The following is a 21,087-nucleotide window of genomic DNA, read 5'->3' as shown; positions in this document are numbered from 1 at the left end:
TGTAACCGTCATCATGTAGGCATGTCGATGCCTGGGAGTGAACCTGGCATGGAGCCTGATACCGAGTAAGTATCGTCTCCCACTGGCCGCCGTCTATACCGGAGCCCGTCCGTCTCAGTGTCAAGTTCTTGACGAGCCTCCTTGGCAATCGCACCGCCATGCGCTTTGTTTATTGATTGCTCAATATTGGCGATAATCTCATCACCCCCGCGCGTGTTCTTTTTCCGAGGCCACATGCTGGGAAGCTCAATCTCCTGGAACCTTGGCTCAACGCATCGCTCATCAAACCATCGATGAAGACGAGACTCAACCAGCTGTGCAATCTTGGGGACATCTTGCAACCTTGAACGACTTCCCAGAAGACTGCGAATCGAGAAATCCAGTCGGTAATCGTCGAGAAACGTGAACGTCATTTTCGTAGGCGTGTTTTCCGAAGGGTTGCTTGGGTTAAATGAGATGGACAGTGTGCCGCTAAAACGAACAACCGACACAGCCAACGCCACGGGAAGAACTGCGCTCAGTCGCTTGGGGAAGTTGAGAAGGAGCTTTGTCTCGACAGCCAGAGTAATCATATCGCTGAGGTCGACATCCATCCTCGCCTGCAGACGAGCACCTTCCCTGGCAGCCTGTTTGGGATCAAACGCCTTGCCTGCTCCAAACTGGAGGCCATCCTCGTCCACCGGTATGATGCGGCAGTTGCTGAAAATCGGGAAATCCTCCCCCAGGCTCAACTCCGAAACCCGTATCTCGTCCACAAAATCCGGCCTCGAAGTCCCGTTGAGGGTCTTGCTCAGAGATGTGAGTATGGCGTCGTCATGCTGCGCATCACTGCGGAACTGCGCAATGGTCTGGGCAATCAAGACATTGAACCAGTCCAAACTTTCAGGTTGGTGGCTGTCCACCTTGTAGTAAGTCTTGTCAAGAATCGAGCCAATGGTCAGGGTCGGCGGATTCGATCGGAGAATGCTCGATTTCTTCTTGTTGAGGGCGGGTAGGGCTGGTGGTTGGGAACCCTGGCGTTGTGTGGCTGCGGACCGAAGACTAAGTAGAGATTTCTTGTGGGCAAGAGTTCGTGACCTTCGTTCGGTGGCTCGGATAGACGCCGTTTCTTCCGCCGATGGCGCTTCGCCAAAGATGAAGAACTTGATAAAGGCAGCAATCAGCAGCACTACTGACAGCTGCCCAAGGATGAGACCCTGGAGAAAAGATAATCTGAAAAAAGGACGATTGCCAGTCAGCCACGGAAACAATTGACAGTAAGAAAACAGAATTGAAAAGTACTCACGAGGGCTCCGATCTTGTTGGGCAAACATCTTGTGCCATTTTGAACTCGAACGCTGCTCAAGAAATTCGAGAATGCGATGACGGCAGCTTTCAACTTGACAAGGCGCTGGAAAGATAGTGCTCTTATCTTATCGTAGCGTGTCACTGGCCCGCTGCGTGCCGACTGCAGGGGCCCAACAGCTGCGGCAGGCACCCCGGATTAGACACTCTTGGCGCCAACCACAGGGGAGCTCCAAGGAACACAGCTCACCTCTTTCAGGTTCAACCTTCAGGACCACTCTTATACACACTAATTCAGTATCACGACGTCGATGACCAATTGTTCTGCGATAATTCTACGATCCTTTCTCAGAACTTTTGTTCGGAACAACATAAAATCCACGCTCCCGTCGAACCGAATTCACCCAGGGTCAACTCCGAACCCGAGGAACGATGGACGTGGTGCAGGCCGTGACGAGCTACGTCACCAAGATGGTGTCGGCCGGCGACAGCACATCGGGGACGTCGCAATCGGCCAAGATGAAGATTCTACTGCTGGACAGGGAAACTATGGCTTTCATATCGACCGCCGTCACGCAATCAACGCTTCTCAACCATGAGGTGTACCTCACAGATCGCCTAGACAAGCCGAACCGGGAAAAGATGCGCCATCTACGTTGCCTGTGTTTCGTGAGACCAGACCCGGATTCCATAGGCCTTCTTATTGATGAGCTGAGGGAGCCTAAATACGGAGAATACCATCTTTTCTTCAGCAATATTGCCAAAAAGTCCACATTGGAACGTTTGGCCGAGGCCGACGATCACGAAGTTGTGAAGCTCGTTCAAGAGTATTTTCTGGACTATGTGATCATCAATCCCGACCTGTTCTCTCTCAACATGTCTCAGCCTCTGTACCGCCTATGGGGTGGGAGCCCGGACACGTGGAATAGAGACTCTCTTCAACGTGCATCTGAAGGCCTCATTGCTGTCCTGCTATCGCTCAAGAAGAAGCCCCTCATCAGGTACCAGAAGTCTAGCCCCCTGGCTCAAAAATTGGCGTCAGAAGTGCGATATCACATCACACAAGAGGACCAGCTCTTTGATTTCCGCAAGGTTGACACACCACCAATCCTTCTCATCCTAGACCGAAGAGAAGACCCCATCACCCCCTTGCTCATGCAGTGGACGTACCAGGCCATGGTACATCATCTTCTCGGTATTCACAACGGTCGTGTAGACCTAAGCAGTGTACCCGACATCCGTCCCGAGCTCAAAGAGATTGTTCTATCTCAAGATCAAGACCCATTCTTCAAGAAGAATATGTATCTCAACTTTGGCGACTTGGGCAGTAACATCAAAGACTATGTTGAGCAATACCAATCGAAGACGAAGAACAACGCCGACATTGAGTCAATAGCCGATATGAAGCGTTTCATTGAAGAGTACCCCGAGTTCCGGAAACTCTCGGGAAATGTCAGCAAGCATGTCGCCCTCGTCTCTGAACTGAGCAGGCGAATAGGCGCAGAACATTTGATGGAAGTCAGCGAGTTGGAACAAAGCATAGCTTGTAACGACAACCATGGAGCTGATCTCAAGGTATGGTTCTTCCTTAAACATAGAAGCGCAGACTCTCTTGCTGACTTTCAATAGAATATACAAACACAAATTCAATCGCCCACTCTCCTCCCTTCTTCCAAACTTACCCTGGTAGCTCTCTATGGGCTTCGTTACAGCAGGCACCCATCCAACGCTCTCCCGTTGCTCGTCGACCTCCTCATCACAGTTGGTGGAGTGTCTGTACGGGAAGCCTCCCTTGTAAACAAACTTCTTACCTACCACCAATCCCTCCACGCCTCGGCATCGGGAGCAGGCGGTATTACCGACTTGTTCGAGTCGACGGGTCTGTTCAGCGCAGCCAACTCACGATTCAAGGGCCTCAAGGGCGTTGAAAACGTTTACACACAACACTCCCCTCTGCTGGAAACCACGCTGCAAAATTTGGTGAAGGGGAAACTAAAAGAAGGGCAGTATCCCTTTGTGGAGGGCAGCCCAAGCGTGAAAGATAAGCCGCAGGATATCATTGTGTTTATCATTGGAGGAGCTACGTACGAAGAGGCGAAGATGGTGGCGGGTATCAATGCCAGCAGTCCTGGGGTCAGAGTCGTTTTGGGTGGTACGACGGTGCATAATGCGGCGACTTTCTTGGAGGAGGTCGAAGGGGCTGTGGATGGGTGGCCAGCGGATTCTCAGGGGACAAGAGCAGGGAGGAGATGAGCTTCCTATATACCATTCGGGACTTTAGATATTTGATAATCAATGATAATCTGTTGAATCAGATCAAATTCTGTCACTTGTTGCTATGCATCACATGGCGATATGGTCCGTGCGCTATACTTGCCAGGATGTTTGAGCCGCAACTCCGAATTTGAAGCTTTGAGCAACGACTAGGTGAGATTGGATGAACTCTGAGGGTAACAGAGGTTCGTCCAGTACAATTCTTCTCCAGTAACATTCAAAATGAATATCACTGTCAAATTGGGCCGTAGTGCCCCTCGATTGGCGCGCAAATTACCAAGAAACTCAAGAACCTTGTCAACAACACTCATCCATCATGATGTGAGCTCACCCACCAAGAAGTTCCGTTTTATGAAGTCACTCGCTAAGAAATTATCCTTCAAAGAAGTCACCCCCAATCAAGTCGATCATCAAGGGGGATGCGTCCAAGCCAAAAATTATCTTCTCCGGGATCCAACCCACCGGCGTGCCACACCTAGGGAACTACCTCGGCGCGTTGAAGCAATGGAAGGACATGCAAGACAACGCCCGCGAGGCGGACAAGCTCTTCTTCTCGATCGTCGACCTGCACGCCCTCACCATCCCAGGCAACGCAGACAAGCTCCGCCAAAACAGGCGTGAGATGCTCACTTCCCTGCTTGCCATCGGCCTCAACCCAGAACGGAGCATCATCTTTTATCAGGGGAGTGTACCTCAGCATGCCGAGCTGCAATGGATCCTCAGTTGCACCGCTTCAACAGGCTATCTATCCCGTATGACACAGTGGAAGGTACATTCGCCTTATATACCCCTTTACCACCCCTCTCACTAACCCCCCTCCCAGTCCAAACTCTCCACACTCACTTCCACCCCCCTTTCCTCCTCCTCCCCAGACCCAACAATCTCCTCCCCAGCCCTCAAACACGGCCTCTTCTCCTACCCAATCCTCCAAGCAGCCGACATCCTCCTCCACCGCTCAACCCACGTCCCCGTCGGCTCCGACCAAAAGCAACACCTCGAGTTCGCCCGAGAGTGCGTCACAAACTTCCACTCCGCCTGGTCCACCCACATCTTCCCCTCCCCCCAAACAATCTCCCTCGACTCCTCCTCCTCCCGCATCATGTCCCTCCAGGACCCCACCAAAAAAATGTCCAAGTCCGACCCCAACCCAAAGTCCAAAATCTTCATCAACGACGACGAGGCGACGATAAGGAAAAAGATCAACTCTGCACGGACGGATAGCATAAGTGCCACAGTGGGGGAGTATGATCCTGTCAACAGGCCGGGCGTGGCGAATCTGCTCGAGATCTTGGGCGGGTTCACGGGCAAGACGGGGGAAAAGGTGGCGGAGGAGTGCAAAGACGTTACACTGGCGCAGCTGAAGATGCTGACTGCTGACGCTGTTGTTGCGGGGCTGGAGGAGGTGAGGGAGAGGTTCTTGTTGCTTGAGGAGGATACAGAGGCGAATAGGAAGCGGGTCAAGGAAACCGAGGAGGTAGGCACACAAAGCGCGAAAGAGAGCGCCGAGAGGACGATGGAGAAGGTTAGGGAGGCGATTGGGCTTGATTAAGAGCCAGCAAATGGTAACGGAATGTGTATGATAGGGAAGGAAATGCTACATTGTGAATATTCACATCATTTGGAATAGACAAAATCAATCACACCCGCCCAAAATTGCCATACACATTTCTGGTATTCGTACAGTAAATACACAGCAGCACACCCAAGCCTATACATACAATTCTTTCCCGTCTATATTTATTTTTCTACCTCCCACCGGGAATCTTTCTCCTCTCGTTCGCAAGGTACTCCTCCAAATCCTCCATAAAGGGCATCTTGTCGTGAGCACCCATATGCTTCCACTTGCTCTCGAGCAGTTTCTTTGTCTTCGGGAGACTATCGTCCATCTCCTGAGCCACATCTGAATACCAACGTCAGCATCTGTCAAACATATTCCACACGCAAGAGGAAAAAAACATACCCAATCTGCTAAACTCCCACACATTCGCCTTCATACCAATCCCATAATACGCATACTTCTGCAAAAACGCCAACCAGTACTGCACCGTCTCCGGGTGCCCATCCTTGATCTGGATCAACCTCCTCAGGGTGATTCTCTCAAAGTTTTCCTGCGACTTCTTGTGCACGAAAGTAGACTTGGGGACGGTCCATCTCTCGGTGATCCTGGGAAGTGGCACGGGTCCAAAGGCAGGCAGGCCAATGTAGTACGCCGCACGGAGGGCAAAGTCACAAAAGAATTCGAGGTTGCGGAGGGAGTACGACCGGAGCTGGAGGTCGCATGTGGGGACGCCCCACTCGGCCTCGTGGCGGAGAGGCTCAAGGTAAAGGGCCTCAAGGGCGCGGGGCATGCGGGAGAGCTCGGTGGTACCGATGGGCTTGTCGTCACGGACGTAGAGAGAGGAAGGCTTGGGGGCGGCGGGCTTCTTGGCCTTCTTGGGCTTGGTGCTGTGTGGAGACAAGTGTCAGTCTTTGTGTGTCATTGGTTGTCCAGCCTTCAACAGGATATCTTACCTCGTGGAAGCAACCGCCTTGGCCTCAGGGGCAACCGGAGCGGGAGTCTCAGCCGCGGGGGTGGCGGCGACAGCAGACTCGGCAGCCGCGGGGGTAGCAGGAGCCTCGGCCACTGGGGTAGCAGCAGGCTCAGGGGTAGAAACTGGCTCAGCGGCAACAGGGGCCTTAGGTGCTGGTGTAGCAACAGGCTCAGGAGCAGGAGCAGCAGCAGCAGCCTTAGCCGCGGCAGCCTTAACAGCGGCAACCTTAGCAGCGGCAGCCTCAGCGGCGGCAAGCTTCTTAGTGACAAAAGCAACTGGATCGACCTCCTCCGCGACTGGCACCTCCTCCTCCTTGGCAACAACCGGAGCCTCTTCCTTAACCGCAGCCAAAGCCTCTTCCACGATGGGAACCTCCTCCTTGACGGCAGGTGGAACTTGTTCCTTAGCAGCTACTGGGGCCTCCTGCTTCGCAGCGACCGGAGTCTCCTCCTTGACCTCAGAAACAGCCTCAGCCTTCGGCGCAACAGCAGCAGCTTCGGCCTCTGGCTCAGCCTGAGTCTCCACAACCTGGGGCTCAGCAGCAGCAACCGGCGCTTCCTCCTTAGCGACAACAGGTGTCTCAACCTCAGCAGCCTTGGTCTCCTCAGCCACAGGCGCAACAACCTCCTCGGCCTTAGGAGCAGCCGTCTCCTTGACCTCAACCTTCCGCGCCTCCTCCTTCGCAACAGGAACCTCCTCAACCTTGGGCACAGCAACCTCCTTCACCTCCTCCACTGGCACCTCCGTCTCGGCATTCTTCGCCACAGGCACATCAGCCGGGGCAACAACCGGAGTTTTTGGTACAACAGCAGCAGCAGCTTCAACCTCAGCAGCAGGGGCCTCAGCAACAGGAGGAACCTCAACAGTCTTTGTAACAGGAATATCCGCCGGCGCAACAACCGTCGGTTCCGGCGCAGTCTTCACAGCAGGGGTCTCGGGGGCAGGAGTGGCAGCAGCAGGTGTCGTCGGGGCGGCGGCAGCAGCGGGGGTGGTAGGTGAGGGCGTCTTGCTCGTCGTCGTCGTTGGTGGCTCTGGAGCTCTAGAAACAAAACTCGTCAACATATCTCCCCCCAAAACAAAACCAATTGGCGCAAGCTAACTTTGTAGAATTTGTGCGGAGCTGTGTCGAGGCACGCGGGATGCCGACTTGTACCGGTCGACGCAGGGCGAGGGGCTGTCACATATCGCAACCACCACAAAGTCAGCTTGCTGTCCTCTCTCTTGTTCTGTAGCCGCCATCCAAGAATCATACCAGTCGCCCCTGCAATAAGGGCCGTAGTGGCCGTATTAACCGTGGCGGATACATCTCTGCGTGACCCTCGACTGACACCGGTTGGATGTTCGAACGCAACCAGCTCCCACTCCCGCGCTTCAGCCAATTTTTTGGAGCCGAATTGGCCCTCAGGGTTCAGGGTTATTATCGATAAGCACAGCCCAGCAAATTATCTTGAATGTCATGAACTATGGTACTAGGCATCACCTGATGGTCACAAGGTTGGAATTTCAAGCACGGGATGAACAGAATAAATGATATTTCGACGCATGAATTGAGGCCTCTTCAATAGATCATAATGACCTGTATCAACCTGCTACGCCCTTCCCCTGACGGCTTGATGCAGACATTCTCAGTCCACATGTGATTGCTACAAACATTTCCAGTCTGCTCACAAATCCTCGAGCTACCGACCAGCTCCTCGGTACCATGGCGTCCTCTGTAGCGCAAGTCACATTTCTGCTCCTGTCGCTTCGACTGCCACGGTGCCGGTCAACCCCAAGTAAATGCCCATTGTGGGCGAAGCCTTTTGTTGTTCTCATCTTGCAAGGTGCGTCGAAGGTCGATGGTCTGTTCACCAACTCGACCACCACTTTGCCAGTAGCGCAATCATCAACGCTTCTTGCGACCAGCAACCAGCTTCTTGTAGAAACCCTTTTTGCCTGACATCTTCTTCTCCTGGATCTCGTGGAATTTGCTCTTGTACTTGGCCGTGTTGGAGCTGGACAAGACCTCCTCCACAATCGTGCGCTTCCTCTCCTTGCGGGTCAAGCGTTGGTTGCTACCGTCTGTCGCGCCAGCAATAATGGTGCCAACCTGGCTGTAGGTAGGAACAAAATCCTTTCGGTTGTCCTTCTTGAAAAACTGCTTGCCATTCGCGATAACATCACGCATGCGCAATGCTTGAAGGTCGCGCTTGAGTCTTCCAGGCGTCAGTTACAACCATCCAAGTAGTTGACGAAGGTACATACTCTGTGGTCAACTCGGTGCGGGGCATGTTGAACCAGCCATCTCCCGCATTGTCCTTCTCTTCCTGCATTTTCAGTTAGCCAACCATTCGACGACGGCAACCTCCGAAAACATGAAAAGAAAAATTATGATGTGTTCAATCAAAGTAACTATGATGTAAGGTAATCATTTTGGTGCCAGCTAGTTAGCCATGACGGCAACTTGACCAGCGTCATTTATATGGGATATATTTTTTTCATGGAACACTTGAGGGGAAAAATGGGAGGGGCGACGATTATACCTTCTTCTTCTTGTCCTGAGGAAGCGATGGTACGCGAACAGAGAGCTTCTCAGGCTTTGAGGAGTCCTTCTTCTCTTGGTTCTGAGACATCGCGGAGGTTGTGGTGATGGCAATGGCCTTGCTGCTTGTTGGTGCCGCGACGGCTACAGCTTTGGAGGTATTGTTAGCTGCAATTCGAGCTTCGGCCTCTGACAGAAGCCGATCAATGTCAGCTTCCGAAAGGCTGGCGATGGAAGCCATCATGTTGTTCGCGATATGCGCCAGTCCGTGAACTGGGGAAGTGAAAGTGCTTCGAGGGAAGAAAAAGTTTAAAAGTCGCGACAGAAAAATCGAGAGCCTCTTGTTGCAGTCAAAATTTCGATGGTGGGGCTGCTATGTTGAGACTGGATGGTGTGGGTGGGCCGCCAGATGGGCCGTGCGTTGGTCCCGGCAGATGGAGAAACAGTTGATGCAGTTCCAAGTTTTTGATTCGCCGATTCCGTCATAGGGCGGACAAGTTGAGGCTGGTGCGCTGTACAATTGACAGCTGGCAGGCGGTTGGGCAGCCTCACCGGAGTTCTGCTGCTGGAGAAGGCCTGAAGTCCCGCGCCTGCGCCACACAGAGTCCCCTGTCGGCGCTGTCCCAGCGTGTTGTTCCGAGTGTTTCTTCACTGATGCCCAACCTTTCCCGCCGGCTTGACTGACCGCTTGCACAATTCATCAATCGCTGTCATCGCTGTCCAAGGTTCTCTCCTTTCTCTCTCCTGCAACGTCAGACAAAGCAGAAGCCCGCGTTGTGGACAGAAAAAGAGACGATATCTCTCTCGAGGTGCGTAATCGATATAAGCTTCCTCCTATCATACCACGCCTGCATCTTTCTTCAACCCAGCAATAAGGTTTCCCTTCACCCATCTAAATCTCACCCAATCATCTCATACCCCTCCCAACTGGAGCTTTGATTGAGTGGACGTTCCCAGACGGCCATTTTGAACTCCACCCATTCGCTCCCACTCGTCCCTTTTTTTATCACACGCGCCGCTGCCCACCCAATCAATCCGCCCAATAAGAACAGTGTTCTGGGGCCAAAGAGGTTCTTGGACTGTGACATCAGGGTAGCTTTAAGTAAACAAACGCCCAGGGAAAGCATCACATTGTTCGTGACAGAAAACTCACAGCCTACATCTCGTGCGCGCAAATGCTAAAGCTGTGGCCGGTAACAGAACGACGATAATTACCCCGCGTATAAGTCAAGACTGCGCCATCGCGCCGACGCGACAACCTCATCTGTCCCAGCTGTGTAAGAGCTTGCATCCGGACTAAGCTACGAAGCAAGCAAACAGCGACGCAGTGCACCGTTGAAAGAACAAACCAAAACAACGACTCAAACAAGCCATCATGGATCCCCAAAATCCCTCCTCAGCCCCTCACGGCAGCCATCAACATCCCCAGCCCCCACAGCAACAACCACAATATGATCTCAGCAAGGGCGGCCACTATGGTGCCAGTGTGCATCTTTCACAGCAAGGCTTTGCTCCATCAGAGCTCTACACCGGGACATGGGCGAATGTCCACCAAGGCCTCACGGGGTCTTACAAAGACATCCTGACGGCTTACTGGCAGCAAACCATCAACCACCTCGAGACGGACCAGCATGACTATAAACAACACCAATTACCCCTTGCCCGCATCAAGAAGGTGATGAAGGCCGATCCCGAAGTTAAGATGATCTCAGCCGAAGCCCCCATTCTCTTCGCCAAGGGCTGCGACATCTTCATCACTGAGCTCACCATGCGTGCCTGGATTCATGCTGAGGAGAACAAGCGCCGCACCCTCCAACGCTCCGATATTGCCTCCGCCCTTGCCAAGTCCGACATGTTTGACTTCCTCATCGACATCGTTCCCCGCGAGGAAGCCTCCTCCCACGCTAAGCGGACTTCCAACCAGGCTGCTGCTGCTGCCGCCGCTGCCAACCAACAACCCCCCCAGGTGCCTGGTGTTGGTCCCGGTCCCGGCGGTCAGCATACCATGAACCCCGCCGACTATGGCGTTCATCAGATTGCCCAAGAGGGCGACTACCGCAATCCCCAGACCATGTACCCAGGCGGTGTTATGCCTGGCGCGCCATCATATGGTCAACCGCAGGCCCAAATGTACAACGCCGATGAGATGTACTACGGTACTATTCAACAGCAACAGGTGTGTTTTTGATTTCCCATTCTAACATGACCCAACTCATGGCTAACAAGTGGATCTCACACAGCAGAGCGCTTAGAAGTCGCCTGAGCTGAAGAGGGAAGAGCAAGAAGAAGGTGTGGCGGTAGGAGGAAGCCAGCAGCAGGACCTCGGAGAGAATGCCAAGTACGCTCAGCTTCTTGCCGATCAGGTCCATCATACCATGTCGACAACGGGAGGGCAGCAGTGGGCGGTCGGGTCGGGACCGAGCAGCAACAGCCATCAAAGTCAATACTCTCATTCTCCTCATCAGGGACACTACTCTGGGGCTCAACAATACCATCAAAGTGGCTTGGGTGGTGCTGGGATGGCACAGGAGTATCACAACATGTATCCCTATGCTCTGTAACATCCGCAGTACCATTTGCAACAGCAACAGCAGCAACCACAGGCGCAATCTCCCGTCATTAAGAACGAGCCGTTGAGCAGCAGCCAGAATATGATGGGTAATATGGGAGGCCAGTTTGGGAAGTTGGGACAGTAAACGGAATACATGATCATGTTCACGAAGGGGAGACGTCTTCCCTCTAGGTTTGAACCAGTTGAGATGTTGGTTAACGGGGGGAGGAATCTGGTTTGAATCATGTCACACACGCACACAAAAAATGAGCTTGTTATAGTTATGGTGGGGTTTAGTTTTCTTTTTTCTTTTTCCTTTTTTTTTTTTTTTGGGAAGGGGGGAAGGGGTTTGGCTGTTTTTGTTATGAGCGTTTGGGGCTGTTTTCTGTTTTACCCCCTGAAATATATGGATGGCTACACGTTGTCAAGGTTAGGTACTGGGTGTTTTGCGGTGGTGGTGGTTGTGGTTGTGGTGGTGGGAAAGGTTATTTATATATCCTATATATCTTATCTGTCTGGTTTTGTTTCCTCTCTTTTACGACACACCACTCTAAAAAATTGATGATAACTATTTCTTCTTGATACAAGTCCGGTTTGAATTGTTTCATGATGTCATTATGCATTATTCTGAGTAAGCTACGAAGCTACGAAACTAAGTGTTGAGGATAGTTTGGGATTGTGTGACCCAGCAAGAAGAGGTTGTTTGGTTGTTGATCACCTCAGCCCGAAACGCGAGCTGAAGTTAGCAAGCGGCGCTGTGCGAGCTGGGGCGTCGACTGTTTGGGTGAGCCTGAAGGAGAAAAGTTAGCATAAGCTAAGAAACAAAAAAGAGAGGTAAAACGTACTTCTCCAACAAGATAGGTCCATTCATGGCATCCACCCGACCAAACTTCTTGTTGCGGATGGAAATATCAAAGAACTCGTCGTGATTCTCCGTCTGCATGAGCGCCACCGTCTGCTGCAGCTCGTCCAGGTTCTGCTCCAGCATGAACGCGTTCTCAAGGCCCCCGACGAATTTCGAGAGGTGCTGGACGTCCAAGGCCATGGCAGCCACGCCATTGGGATTGATCTTTTTGACGTCGGGAGATAATGGTAGGGCCTAGGTGACAATACCAAGTCAGACCTGTGTTAGATGGGAAGTGATGTGTATATGGCAAGGGCTTACCAAGATCTTATTTGCCGCATGACTCAGCGCATCAAAGTAAATGAGCTCCTTGATCTCCCTCGGAAGACCCAGCAAAGTCGAGTTCATAATGTTAGACAGGTACCTAGTCAATGTCTGCATGTAATTGCTCGTCTCCTTGGGCGGGGTTGTGGCTGTCCAGTCATAGTCCGAGGTGTCCACCAAGTCATCGATTTTGGAGTTGACGAGCTCAAAGATGCGCTTTTCAGCGGCTTTCTTGTTGTTTCTGAACGCCTCAGTCGCCTTAAGTGTGATCGGTCCACCAGCCGATGTGGATGATCGTTCCCGGATCAGGATCTGCTCCAGTACCTGGCAGGCTGTCTCAAAGTGCTCGAGGTTGATCAAAATCTGCACGATCTGTCCTAGATACTGCGAGTTCAGCCGTTCAACAAGAGACTGGCAGACGATATCGGTCAAAAGCTCATCGAGAGACTAGAGGTATGGTCAGTACGCCCACCCATGGAGATCAGAAAGAAATATGACAAACCTTCCGTAGCGTCTCATCAACCACGTTCGGGTTGTGAAAGTGCTCCGATGTAAAAATCAAGAACTGATTCAAAAGATTCCTAATATCTATGCAGCACAAGGGATACATCTGTGAGAATGGCAGCACGCAAGGGAAGCTGGCCCAATTAGAACAAGCGATGACTTACAAACACATCCTGTAGAAAACGGTCGGGATACGTACACAAGCTCTTCTTCTGGTTTGTCGTCAACAAACCAGGTCACGTCGACGACCTTTTGGTATTCGTCGCGTGTGTTGATTGCCATAGGCATGTAATCGTCCGTGGACACGATCTAGTGCAAGTTGTCAGTATCAACTAGAGACGAGTTACGACGAAAAGCGGGCTTACCTCTTGGAAGTCCTCGCCGAAGCGACGGCGGAGAAGCTCAGCGTATTTGTAGAATAGGGTGAGCTGGAAGTTGTTCATCATGGTGACGGAGTATCCCCAACTCTAATGCTTGTCAACGAATATTCAGATACAAGATGTAAGGAGCCACATACCTCCATGGTCTCAATGAAAAGAGCAATGTTCATCTTGATTTTGACCAGCAAATCTGCATCGTTGACCTCCTGTAACGACTTGGCGATCACTCGTATAGCGGTTTGGCACATGGAATCCCAGAGCTCATCGACCTATCCATCCTGTTAGAGAGAAAAACTACCAAGCTGTGGGAAAAGTCACTTACATCAATTGTTGATCTTATTGACGGTGCTCGCATCACGGTCGCCTTCTCAATAATGGCAAATCCAGCAATGTTCTCCAAAAGTCCCATCAAGGTCTCGTCGTCACCCCCGGCAAAGATGTTTTCGGAACTTGAGGGCATTATCAGATCCTTTTGTTGTCGTCTCGTTGCTGCATACTCTACACGGAACTTGTCGACCTGACCGAGGGCATCGTGGGTATGCAAGGCTTTGTGTAACGGGGTGAAGTCAATCTGGTTCTCCTCGTTGTCGATTACGTCAAACTCATTACTTTCATCAAAGACCAGCTCGATAGCAGAATTCAACTTGAAATTCTTCAGATATTCATTGACTTCGGCGCGCTTCTTTTGCCTCTCCCGTCGCTGCTGTGTCGCGAAAAAGGCAATCTCGCCAAGAAGTTGGGACTTTTCTCGAACCTCCAGAAACCACTTGTTCAAATCTGCCATGACGGACTCGGAAATCGTCTTTTGAGATGCCGGGATAGACCGTTGAATCATGTCGGCAAGCTTGTACTGGGTAGCATACTTGTTCTGGATGGTGGGGATCAAGTGTTCGTTCTGCAGGTCCTCCAACGACTTGAGGGCACGATGATATTCCTTCTTCCGAATAAGTTCGTGCGCATTATTGACAGCGCGCAATATCTTGAGCGATTCCTCCAGAGCGTTTGATACATCCGTGATATTCTGCTTGACCCCGCGCGTGTTGACCAGCGCCTGCTTTTGCTCGGCCAACTTCTCGGTGCTGGCCTGGATGGACTGGTTGAGGTCCAAGATTTCGGCTGTCAAAGCCACGGTACCCTCGCGCACCTTTTGTAGTTGATTGACGGATCCCAGGAACTCCTCATGCTTCGTCAACCCGATCTGCTCGATGTCGCCTTCGCGGTCCTCGGCATACTGCGACAAGCTCTGGGCGAGGGATCCGATTCGGCTGCTCGTTGTCGCATCTTTCAACACTGGTATCAGTTGATCGAGGAAATCCGAGTCGGAGGGCGCGAGGATGATCTATAAAAGAAGTCAGCATTTCAGGTCTACGAAAGTGCTCTAATGCTGCTGGCGATTCCCGATTGCTGGAAGCGACGGACCTGAGCTACAGCCGAGTCGTAATCATCCCACGTTTGGGCTTTTCTCGGCATTTTGAATGATGGAGCATCAAGCTCCTCCAGCTATCGGTTTCGATGATATCCTGGGTCTTCGCTGATCACTGGTCATGAAGGCACGGCGCTGAAGGCATCTTGCGCAGCAGCAATATACATGCTTTGTTCGGTCAGCGTGCCCCTCGTTGGGGCGCCAGTGGTCTGTGCTGCGACAGCTGGCCAGGGAGCTGCTTCCAGATACGGCCCGTGCGCCTACTCCTAGGAAGGAGCAACATTGCTTTTCAGGCGAAATAGCACCACCGATGGAGTGCCACATCCTCAAAATCTATGTATGAACTTAGAATATGGGAAGAGATATTCTTTTCCCACAAATTTCAGACCTGACTTTGTCGTGGTCCTGAGGGATCAAATCTCTCTTGGTTGCTAGGTGCCAAGCATCAACCCCTATTAACCCCTTTGTGGCGCCAAGATGGATTCAAAGATTACACTTCCCTTTTTCTCTTCAAAATTATGACAGGATGTAATCTATTAAGCTTCTCACGTTTCTGTCATTATATTATGCTTAAAAGTCATTTTTGACATAGCTAGTACTGAACATAAATGACCTCACTGCCCTTCTTGATTCAAACTACACAAGACGTTGGTATGATTTTTGTCGGAGCTTTGCACAACAGATCTATATCCTATTCCAAAGCTGTTTTCCATCCGTCCGGGCTAGTCAAGTATGGCGCGGCTCGGACGGTTTTTCAAGTCTTACATAATAGTGTAAAGCTAACTCTAGGTTGTGTAACTGTATGTCGATGATAAGCAAGCGCTGCCAGTGGAATGCCTATTTGAATGCGACTGTGCCATGTCCAAGCTCTAATTCCCGGGGCCATGATCACAAAGAAGATACCATAGACGGTTTCAGTTAGACCACAAGGCGACTGTCCTATGGCAAACTTAGATGAGGTTTTGCGAAGTACCTGTCATATCTATCCGAAACCCATCACTTGTCTGTCAGCAGATAGACGAAAAAAATCGAAAATCTCGGAAATCGGTTCTTTTCCATACAGTGCCTCAAAGGTTATCTCGCCCCGGTTAGTGACACTACCATCTACCAGCATTGTGAGACTATTATCTTGGAGAGAGTATAGCTGCAAGTATACCTTAGGTACCTTGGGAGATGTGGGCAAGGCTTGACCATGTAGACCCAAAGCCAAGGGGATGGCAGGTATCAGGCTTCTTTACATCCCACCATCGCGGATACGCAGTAAAGCTTGCGTAGCTACCATGTTGGTAGGTCCCTAGTGATGATACAGTGTGGCCCGGCCAATGAAAGCTGTAAAAACACACACCAACCTTAGGGGCACCTGAAATGTAACAAGGTAGCCTGATGGTCTGCTGTGAGATTTCACAGTCCTTTCTTTCCAAGCCTTCTTAGGTCTTTGCTTTCCTTTCTTTCCCTTGATTTCTGTGCTGACTACTTTTCCTTTGTGGCTCCTACTATTAATATGTAGCCAACTTCAGGGCACCGGGACTCTCTCGACTCTTCCCCCCTCCTCATCCTTCACCATATTTTTGTGACTGAACGGTTTTGCTCAAACATGAGTTCTGATGAGAAAACACCATGGAGATTATTTTATCTATCTGACCAACATAGTGTGGCATATTGCATTTGAGCAACCCCTTGTACTTTCTTGATTCTAAGAGCAACTGATAATCAAGGAGAGCAGCCCGAATGTTCCAATAACTTCTACAGGTTCATCCGAAAAATATTCCGCGATAAGAAGCGCTGTTTATCTCACCTTGCTCTATCTAAGCGGCATTACATGGCATATTCCATCTAAACATCCTCTCGAACCTCTCGAATCCAGGAGCAACTGATAATCAAACAGAACAGGCGGAATACTCCCATGACCTTCGCAGTTTCGTCCGAAAAGTATTTCACGATAAGAAGACACTAAAAGAACCACCACTGCTCTATCTAATCGCCATGACGTGGCATATCTACGTCAACCGTGCGTTGATCTAGTCTCTCAAGCATATAACATGGAGTTCAGTGCTAGGGTTTGACTCTTCCCTCAAAACAATATCAACAACCCAAGGGTGGCAATCTTGACTATCGACATCGCATAAACATCCGTGAGCCCACGGATAAGGTTTCAGCTGGCTTCGTCGTCCTTCAACTTACATTGAAATCTTTGGGCTTTCCATCCAAAGTCAACAAAGTCGGCCTCCTATCCGACGTCGACCACGTCGCCGACCAGGGTAAGTAAACATTGCGCCTTGCATGGATACACACTTTCTTTGCAGGTAGCGTTTCCTTCATCAAGATATCGTTCACGATATCTCTTCTTCATTATTACCTTCTTCGCTATTATCTTCCTCATGATACCGTTCTTCGCGGTAACATTCTTCAAGTGTCTTTTAGATTTCACCACTCTTCTTCACCACAACACCCATTTCTCTCACTTCTCTTCTTCACAATATCTTCCTTCTTCACAGTCATCCTTCAAAACCCCCCTTCATACTTCCCTATTTGCCTGACACAAGCAGTCAATGCATCAGTCACGTGTTGTTGCTTTGGCAAATCGTTACTTCCTTCCTGTTGAACTGTTTCGTTTTTTCTAGTTGAAAGAGCGGCCTTTCCCTCCGAGGTTCTTTCACACTCAAGCCTTCAGCCTGGAATCACTACGTAATCAGGCACCAAATGGTCCTTCCCGATGATCCTGCCCCCACAATTCGGGTGGTGATTTCGTCTTCAGCCGCCAGAGCTGTGTTGTGGTTCCGTCTTCGGCCGCCAGAGTGACTGCAGTCACTCCGGCTGAGGACGAAACACGGTTTCCAATCCTACGATCCCAAACGATAAAGTCATCTTGGACAATCGTTTGAGACCGATTGTTTATCGTCTAGGGCCGAGTCGTTATTTCCCCCAGCCGCTCCTTCCGTCTGCAAGCATAACTGTGTTTCTGCCTTAGGGTGATCCGACCACTCGTTCCTTCTTCATCCCAACTTATGACACCACTGACACTGCTCTTGCAGAGATTTTATCTCCACCGGTCACCTGCCTGCTCTGTGCCTTAGGAATTCTTCCTGCCCTCCAACTCTTCTCCCTTTGACACTTCCTGCAAAGGGTTTTGGCTCAAGACCTCCACCGCCAGTTCCCTCTGCTTTGTCGTGTCCTTCGGACCATCGGATCTCTCGCTCACCTCCCTCGACAACGACCTTTGATTTTTCCAGGTCGTTACAATGGCACAGTCTCGTGACGGGACGTTCAATCCATCCTCCCCTCATTCCTCGAGCGGCGCGGCGGATTCGTACAAACACGATGGTACCCCCGATACTCGTTTGACTGCCTTCTCGCCCGATGACGGCTCGGCCAGATCGAACAAACTGTACGCCGGCATCACCGGCATGAGCCTCAACGGTCCCACCAACCACTCATTGTTTCATCAGAAGTCGACGGAACACTTCGGTAATGTTGCTCCTGTGGCCGAAAAGGACCCGTTCATTTCCAGCAACGCGACCCCCTCCAAGTCGACATTGGACCAGAAGCTCTCTCCGACCGCTTCCGCCTTCAGGCCCTTGTCTGTCCCAGTGGTCGCTCATGGTTCCCTCAATGGACAACAGGGTCCCTCCAATGGCCCTCAGCAGAACTTTCGATCGCTGGCCAGTGCCGCCGGCCCTCTCTCTGGCCGTTTCAGCACTGAGCTAGGGATCACTCATTATGTCACTATCTTCTCTTCCACGGCTTCCGTAACCTTGTCAGAAGTCGAAACGTATCTTGAGGTTTGTCCCGTGCTGACTATGCCTGATGAGTCGTAAATATCTAACAATATGTGTAGAAACTGAGTCAGTTTGGTTCACCTTGCCAGGGTAAGCGCGTCATCTTCGCGAAGGATGGGAGAGTCTATTTGTTTTTCTCCAACATTCGCGATGCCACCAACATTCACGAGAATGTTCAGCTCGGTTCCCAGGACTGGCGTGCCCAGTATATTGCCGCGGCGGATTTTCACCAGGTACGTGATGGCGTCAAGCTTCTGCCACTGGTCGGATATACGTGCTAACCTCATATCAGGCCCGCAATCCTGGTGAGAATCACCAGCAGGTTTCGGATGGCTTGCTCCGGGCTATCGCGTTCCCTCAAGAGAGCGCGAATTTTGACGTTTTCCACACCAACACTGTGGTCCGCACTCTCATGGAATCTCATGGTGAGGTCCTTGCCTTTCGCCAGCTATCCGGGACGAAAGACATTCCTTTCCACGCCACAGTTGAATTTTGTGACTGCGATGCCGCCATTACTGCCGCAGAGGCCCTCAATGGTCGCACTTTCAATGTAAGTCTACACTCTCTCGTCTCATCCGATCTATATGTGACTAACATCTAATCTCAGGGCGTTTACCTGAACTTGATTTCTGCCCTGCCCGACGCCACCTGCGGAGCCTACCAGCCTTTTGATGTGCATGCTCCCCGCGCTCCGAGAAGTCCGGTTCAGGACATGACCAACCTGTTTCAGAGCATGGGTATCTCGAAGCCTTCTCATCATCAACAGATTGTGCCCTCTGGGCATCTTGCCCATTCGCCGGCCAGTGGGATGCAATTGCCCCATCAGCAGATGGCCATGTATCCCACTGTAGTCTATCACGGTATTCAGCACAGCTTGCCGGCTCGTTACGTTCTCGACCACACTCCCACACGCAGCCAGGGCATTTCTCCCATGAGTCCCATGACCCCGATGACTGGCGGCATGCCGGTCATGGCGCCGTTGTATACTCCGCCTAGCACTCCGTTAGCGTTTCACCATGGCGACTACGCCAGTCCCAGGGGCATGCAGCCCTATCGTATGGATGGTCGTCGTCAGAACGCCATGCGGGTCAATCGGTCCCCTTACTACAATGCCGCCGGCCATCACAACCATGTTGATGTCAACAAGATTCGGGATGGCATCGATGTCCGCACCACAGTCAGTATCTATCTCTTTGAAAAAAGAAAGTATCGTTTTCTAACACGTCATAGATTATGCTGCGAAACATTCCGAACAAGGTCGACCAAGCGATGTTGAAGAAGATTGTGGATGAGTCCAGCTGGGGCAAGTACGACTTCATGTACTTGCGAATCGACTTCGCCAACGACTGCAAGTATGTGCATCAAGCATTCCTTTCGGTGTGAGCCAGTTGCTGATGTTCTATAACAGTGTTGGCTATGCCTTCATCAACTTTGTTGACGTAAGTTTTTCTTTTCCATGCCGAGCAAACCTGACACTGACCGAATTTGTAGCCGCTCGACATCATCGATGTATGTGATCCTCCACTAACTGGATATTGAAATTTTCTGACAGTGCCCTAGTTCGTCAATGCCCGTGGCAACCAACGTTGGAACTGCTTCAAGAGCGACAAGGTTGCCGAGATCTCATATGCCAGTAAGCTTTTCGAATTACTCTTCTGAGATGGATCGGCTGTTGACAATTTGCAGCTATCCAGGGCAAGGACTGCCTTGTCCAGAAGTTCCGCAACAGCTCTGTTATGCTTGAGGCCCCTCACTATCGCCCCAAGGTACGGTCGACTCTCTCTCCCATTTGAGTTTCGAGCTCTTATTGACCATCAGCAGCTTTACTTCACGCTCAATGGTCCCAGACCTGAGTTGGCTGGTGAGGAGGAGGCTTTCCCGGGCCCGGACAACCAGTCCAAGATGAAGAGGAGCTGTGAAAACGCTGAGCATGTTGGTGAGTTCGAGTCATTCTACCAGGTGCAAGTTTGATATTAACACCATTTGTCCGCCACCAGGCCTCTTCACTCCCAATGCCGGCCAGCATTTTCGTGACGAGCAGCGCCGCCGCCGTTCTCAATACGACCGTGGAACCAGACTTGCTGCGCTTGAGGAGTACGACTATGACTCCCACATCCAGCAGCCTAGCCTCTACATGGGCTAATCAAGAACCAACTCGGCATCATTACCTACCAACCTTTCAGTCACCGAAGATTGGCGACACTCGGATATCCTTCCTTTGATCATCTTTTTTTGATGATGTCATGAAGTTGCTTCTTATTTTGGTTCGCTTTGCTTTGCCATCTTTGACAAATCATCAAAGTTGATGATGATCTGAGGCGAGGAAATGGGATCAGTATCTGGTAATCGGTCATCATCTTTAGCGGGTGGTGTCTTGGGAGGAGAAACTGGGAACGGGTAATAGGCACTCTGAAGAGGCGGTGCATCCTTACAGGCAATCGCGATGGTTTGAGCGGGAAGATTGGGCTAGTCACAGAGGGTTTCTTGAAACCTTGGTGGTCTAGGAAAGGTCGATCGTCCGATACCACAGCGTGTTGTTTCTCTTGGCAGCGGAATCAAGAACGAGCTGTGCTGTGCCCAAGTTCATATAGATTTTAAACAGTGTTGCTTTACTCTATTACGTGATTCCTGCTGTTCATGTCTTGGCTATCGCTGTGGATGTCGTGGTGTGCTTG

General features: G+C 51.1%; 7 protein-coding genes across 7 annotated transcripts; 3 read left to right on the top strand and 4 right to left on the bottom strand.

Annotated features, from left to right (window-relative positions):
- Window positions 1-11: 11 nt before the first annotated feature.
- Window positions 12-1,362, bottom strand: MMM1 (ERMES complex subunit mmm1; the record flags this gene model as incomplete). The annotated part of the gene is made up of 2 exons (XM_062881822.1): window positions 1,286-1,362; window positions 12-1,212 (listed from the first exon to the last, which is right to left on the bottom strand). Exons 1-2 carry the CDS (start codon window positions 1,321-1,323, stop codon window positions 12-14), a joined length of 1,239 nt encoding a protein of 412 aa, XP_062727993.1. The 5' UTR covers window positions 1,324-1,362.
- A 30-nt stretch (window positions 1,363-1,392) lies between these two features.
- On the top strand, window positions 1,393-5,207 carry VPS45 (vacuolar protein sorting-associated protein 45). Its single transcript, XM_062873148.1, has 4 exons — window positions 1,393-2,859; window positions 2,914-3,486; window positions 3,944-4,327; window positions 4,382-5,207. Exons 1-4 carry the CDS (start codon window positions 1,717-1,719, stop codon window positions 5,105-5,107), a joined length of 2,826 nt encoding a protein of 941 aa, XP_062727992.1. The 5' UTR covers window positions 1,393-1,716; the 3' UTR covers window positions 5,108-5,207.
- Window positions 5,183-7,328, bottom strand: RSM10 (mitochondrial 37S ribosomal protein rsm10; the record flags this gene model as incomplete). The annotated part of the gene is made up of 4 exons (XM_062881823.1): window positions 5,183-5,458; window positions 5,519-5,996; window positions 6,453-6,823; window positions 7,190-7,328. The coding sequence occupies 4 exons, from the start codon at window positions 7,326-7,328 to the stop codon at window positions 5,304-5,306; spliced, it is 1,143 nt and encodes a 380-aa protein (XP_062727991.1). The 3' UTR covers window positions 5,183-5,303.
- Window positions 7,329-7,974: 646 nt separating this feature from the next.
- Window positions 7,975-9,362, bottom strand: fcf2 (dTDP-fucopyranose mutase; the record flags this gene model as incomplete). The annotated part of the gene is made up of 3 exons (XM_062881824.1): window positions 8,612-9,362; window positions 8,334-8,395; window positions 7,975-8,284 (listed from the first exon to the last, which is right to left on the bottom strand). Exons 1-3 carry the CDS (start codon window positions 8,852-8,854, stop codon window positions 7,975-7,977), a joined length of 615 nt encoding a protein of 204 aa, XP_062727990.1. The 5' UTR covers window positions 8,855-9,362.
- Window positions 9,363-9,364: 2 nt separating this feature from the next.
- HAP5 (Transcriptional activator hap5) lies at window positions 9,365-11,492 on the top strand. The gene is made up of 2 exons (XM_062881825.1): window positions 9,365-10,786; window positions 10,854-11,492. Exons 1-2 carry the CDS (start codon window positions 9,986-9,988, stop codon window positions 10,860-10,862), a joined length of 810 nt encoding a protein of 269 aa, XP_062727989.1. The 5' UTR covers window positions 9,365-9,985; the 3' UTR covers window positions 10,863-11,492.
- Window positions 11,493-11,689: 197 nt separating this feature from the next.
- Window positions 11,690-14,809, bottom strand: SEC15 (Rab GTPase-binding exocyst subunit S15). Its single transcript, XM_062881826.1, is given in 10 exon segments — window positions 11,690-11,797; window positions 11,806-11,951; window positions 12,007-12,260; window positions 12,327-12,776; window positions 12,832-12,967; window positions 13,033-13,142; window positions 13,199-13,300; window positions 13,351-13,482; window positions 13,536-14,552; window positions 14,633-14,809. Coding segments are annotated over 9 exon segments (2,328 nt in total). The 5' UTR covers window positions 14,684-14,809; the 3' UTR covers window positions 11,690-11,797; window positions 11,806-11,875.
- Window positions 14,810-17,276: 2,467 nt separating this feature from the next.
- QC761_702420 (uncharacterized protein) lies at window positions 17,277-21,017 on the top strand. Its single transcript, XM_062881827.1, has 10 exons — window positions 17,277-18,415; window positions 18,484-18,645; window positions 18,705-18,962; window positions 19,020-19,589; window positions 19,643-19,764; window positions 19,821-19,925; window positions 19,973-20,045; window positions 20,099-20,178; window positions 20,231-20,348; window positions 20,410-21,017. Exons 1-9 carry the CDS (start codon window positions 17,876-17,878, stop codon window positions 20,316-20,318), a joined length of 1,998 nt encoding a protein of 665 aa, XP_062727987.1. The 5' UTR covers window positions 17,277-17,875; the 3' UTR covers window positions 20,319-20,348; window positions 20,410-21,017.
- The last annotated feature ends 70 nt before the right edge of the window (window positions 21,018-21,087 follow it).

Source organism: Podospora bellae-mahoneyi, chromosome 7, assembly GCF_035222275.1.
Source record: "Podospora bellae-mahoneyi strain CBS 112042 chromosome 7, whole genome shotgun sequence".
In the NCBI taxonomy this organism is placed as follows: Eukaryota; Fungi; Ascomycota; class Sordariomycetes; order Sordariales; family Podosporaceae; genus Podospora; species Podospora bellae-mahoneyi.
This window is presented reverse-complemented; position numbering and strand designations above follow the sequence as displayed.

Coding starts and splice junctions, on each gene's coding strand:
- VPS45 (XM_062873148.1), top strand. CDS start 1,717: ATGGACGTGGTGCAGGCCGTGACGAGCTACGTCACCAAGATGGTGTCG. Junction 2,860..2,913: donor ACCATGGAGCTGATCTCAAG/GTATGGTTCTTC, acceptor GACTTTCAATAG/AATATACAAACACAAATTCA. Junction 3,487..3,943: donor TGGAGGAGGTCGAAGGGGCT/GTGGATGGGTGG, acceptor TATCCTTCAAAG/AAGTCACCCCCAATCAAGTC.
- HAP5 (XM_062881825.1), top strand. CDS start 9,986: ATGGATCCCCAAAATCCCTCCTCAGCCCCTCACGGCAGCCATCAACAT.
- QC761_702420 (XM_062881827.1), top strand. CDS start 17,876: ATGGCACAGTCTCGTGACGGGACGTTCAATCCATCCTCCCCTCATTCC. Junction 18,963..19,019: donor TCAATGGTCGCACTTTCAAT/GTAAGTCTACAC, acceptor ATCTAATCTCAG/GGCGTTTACCTGAACTTGAT. Junction 19,926..19,972: donor GCTCGACATCATCGATGTAT/GTGATCCTCCAC, acceptor ACAGTGCCCTAG/TTCGTCAATGCCCGTGGCAA.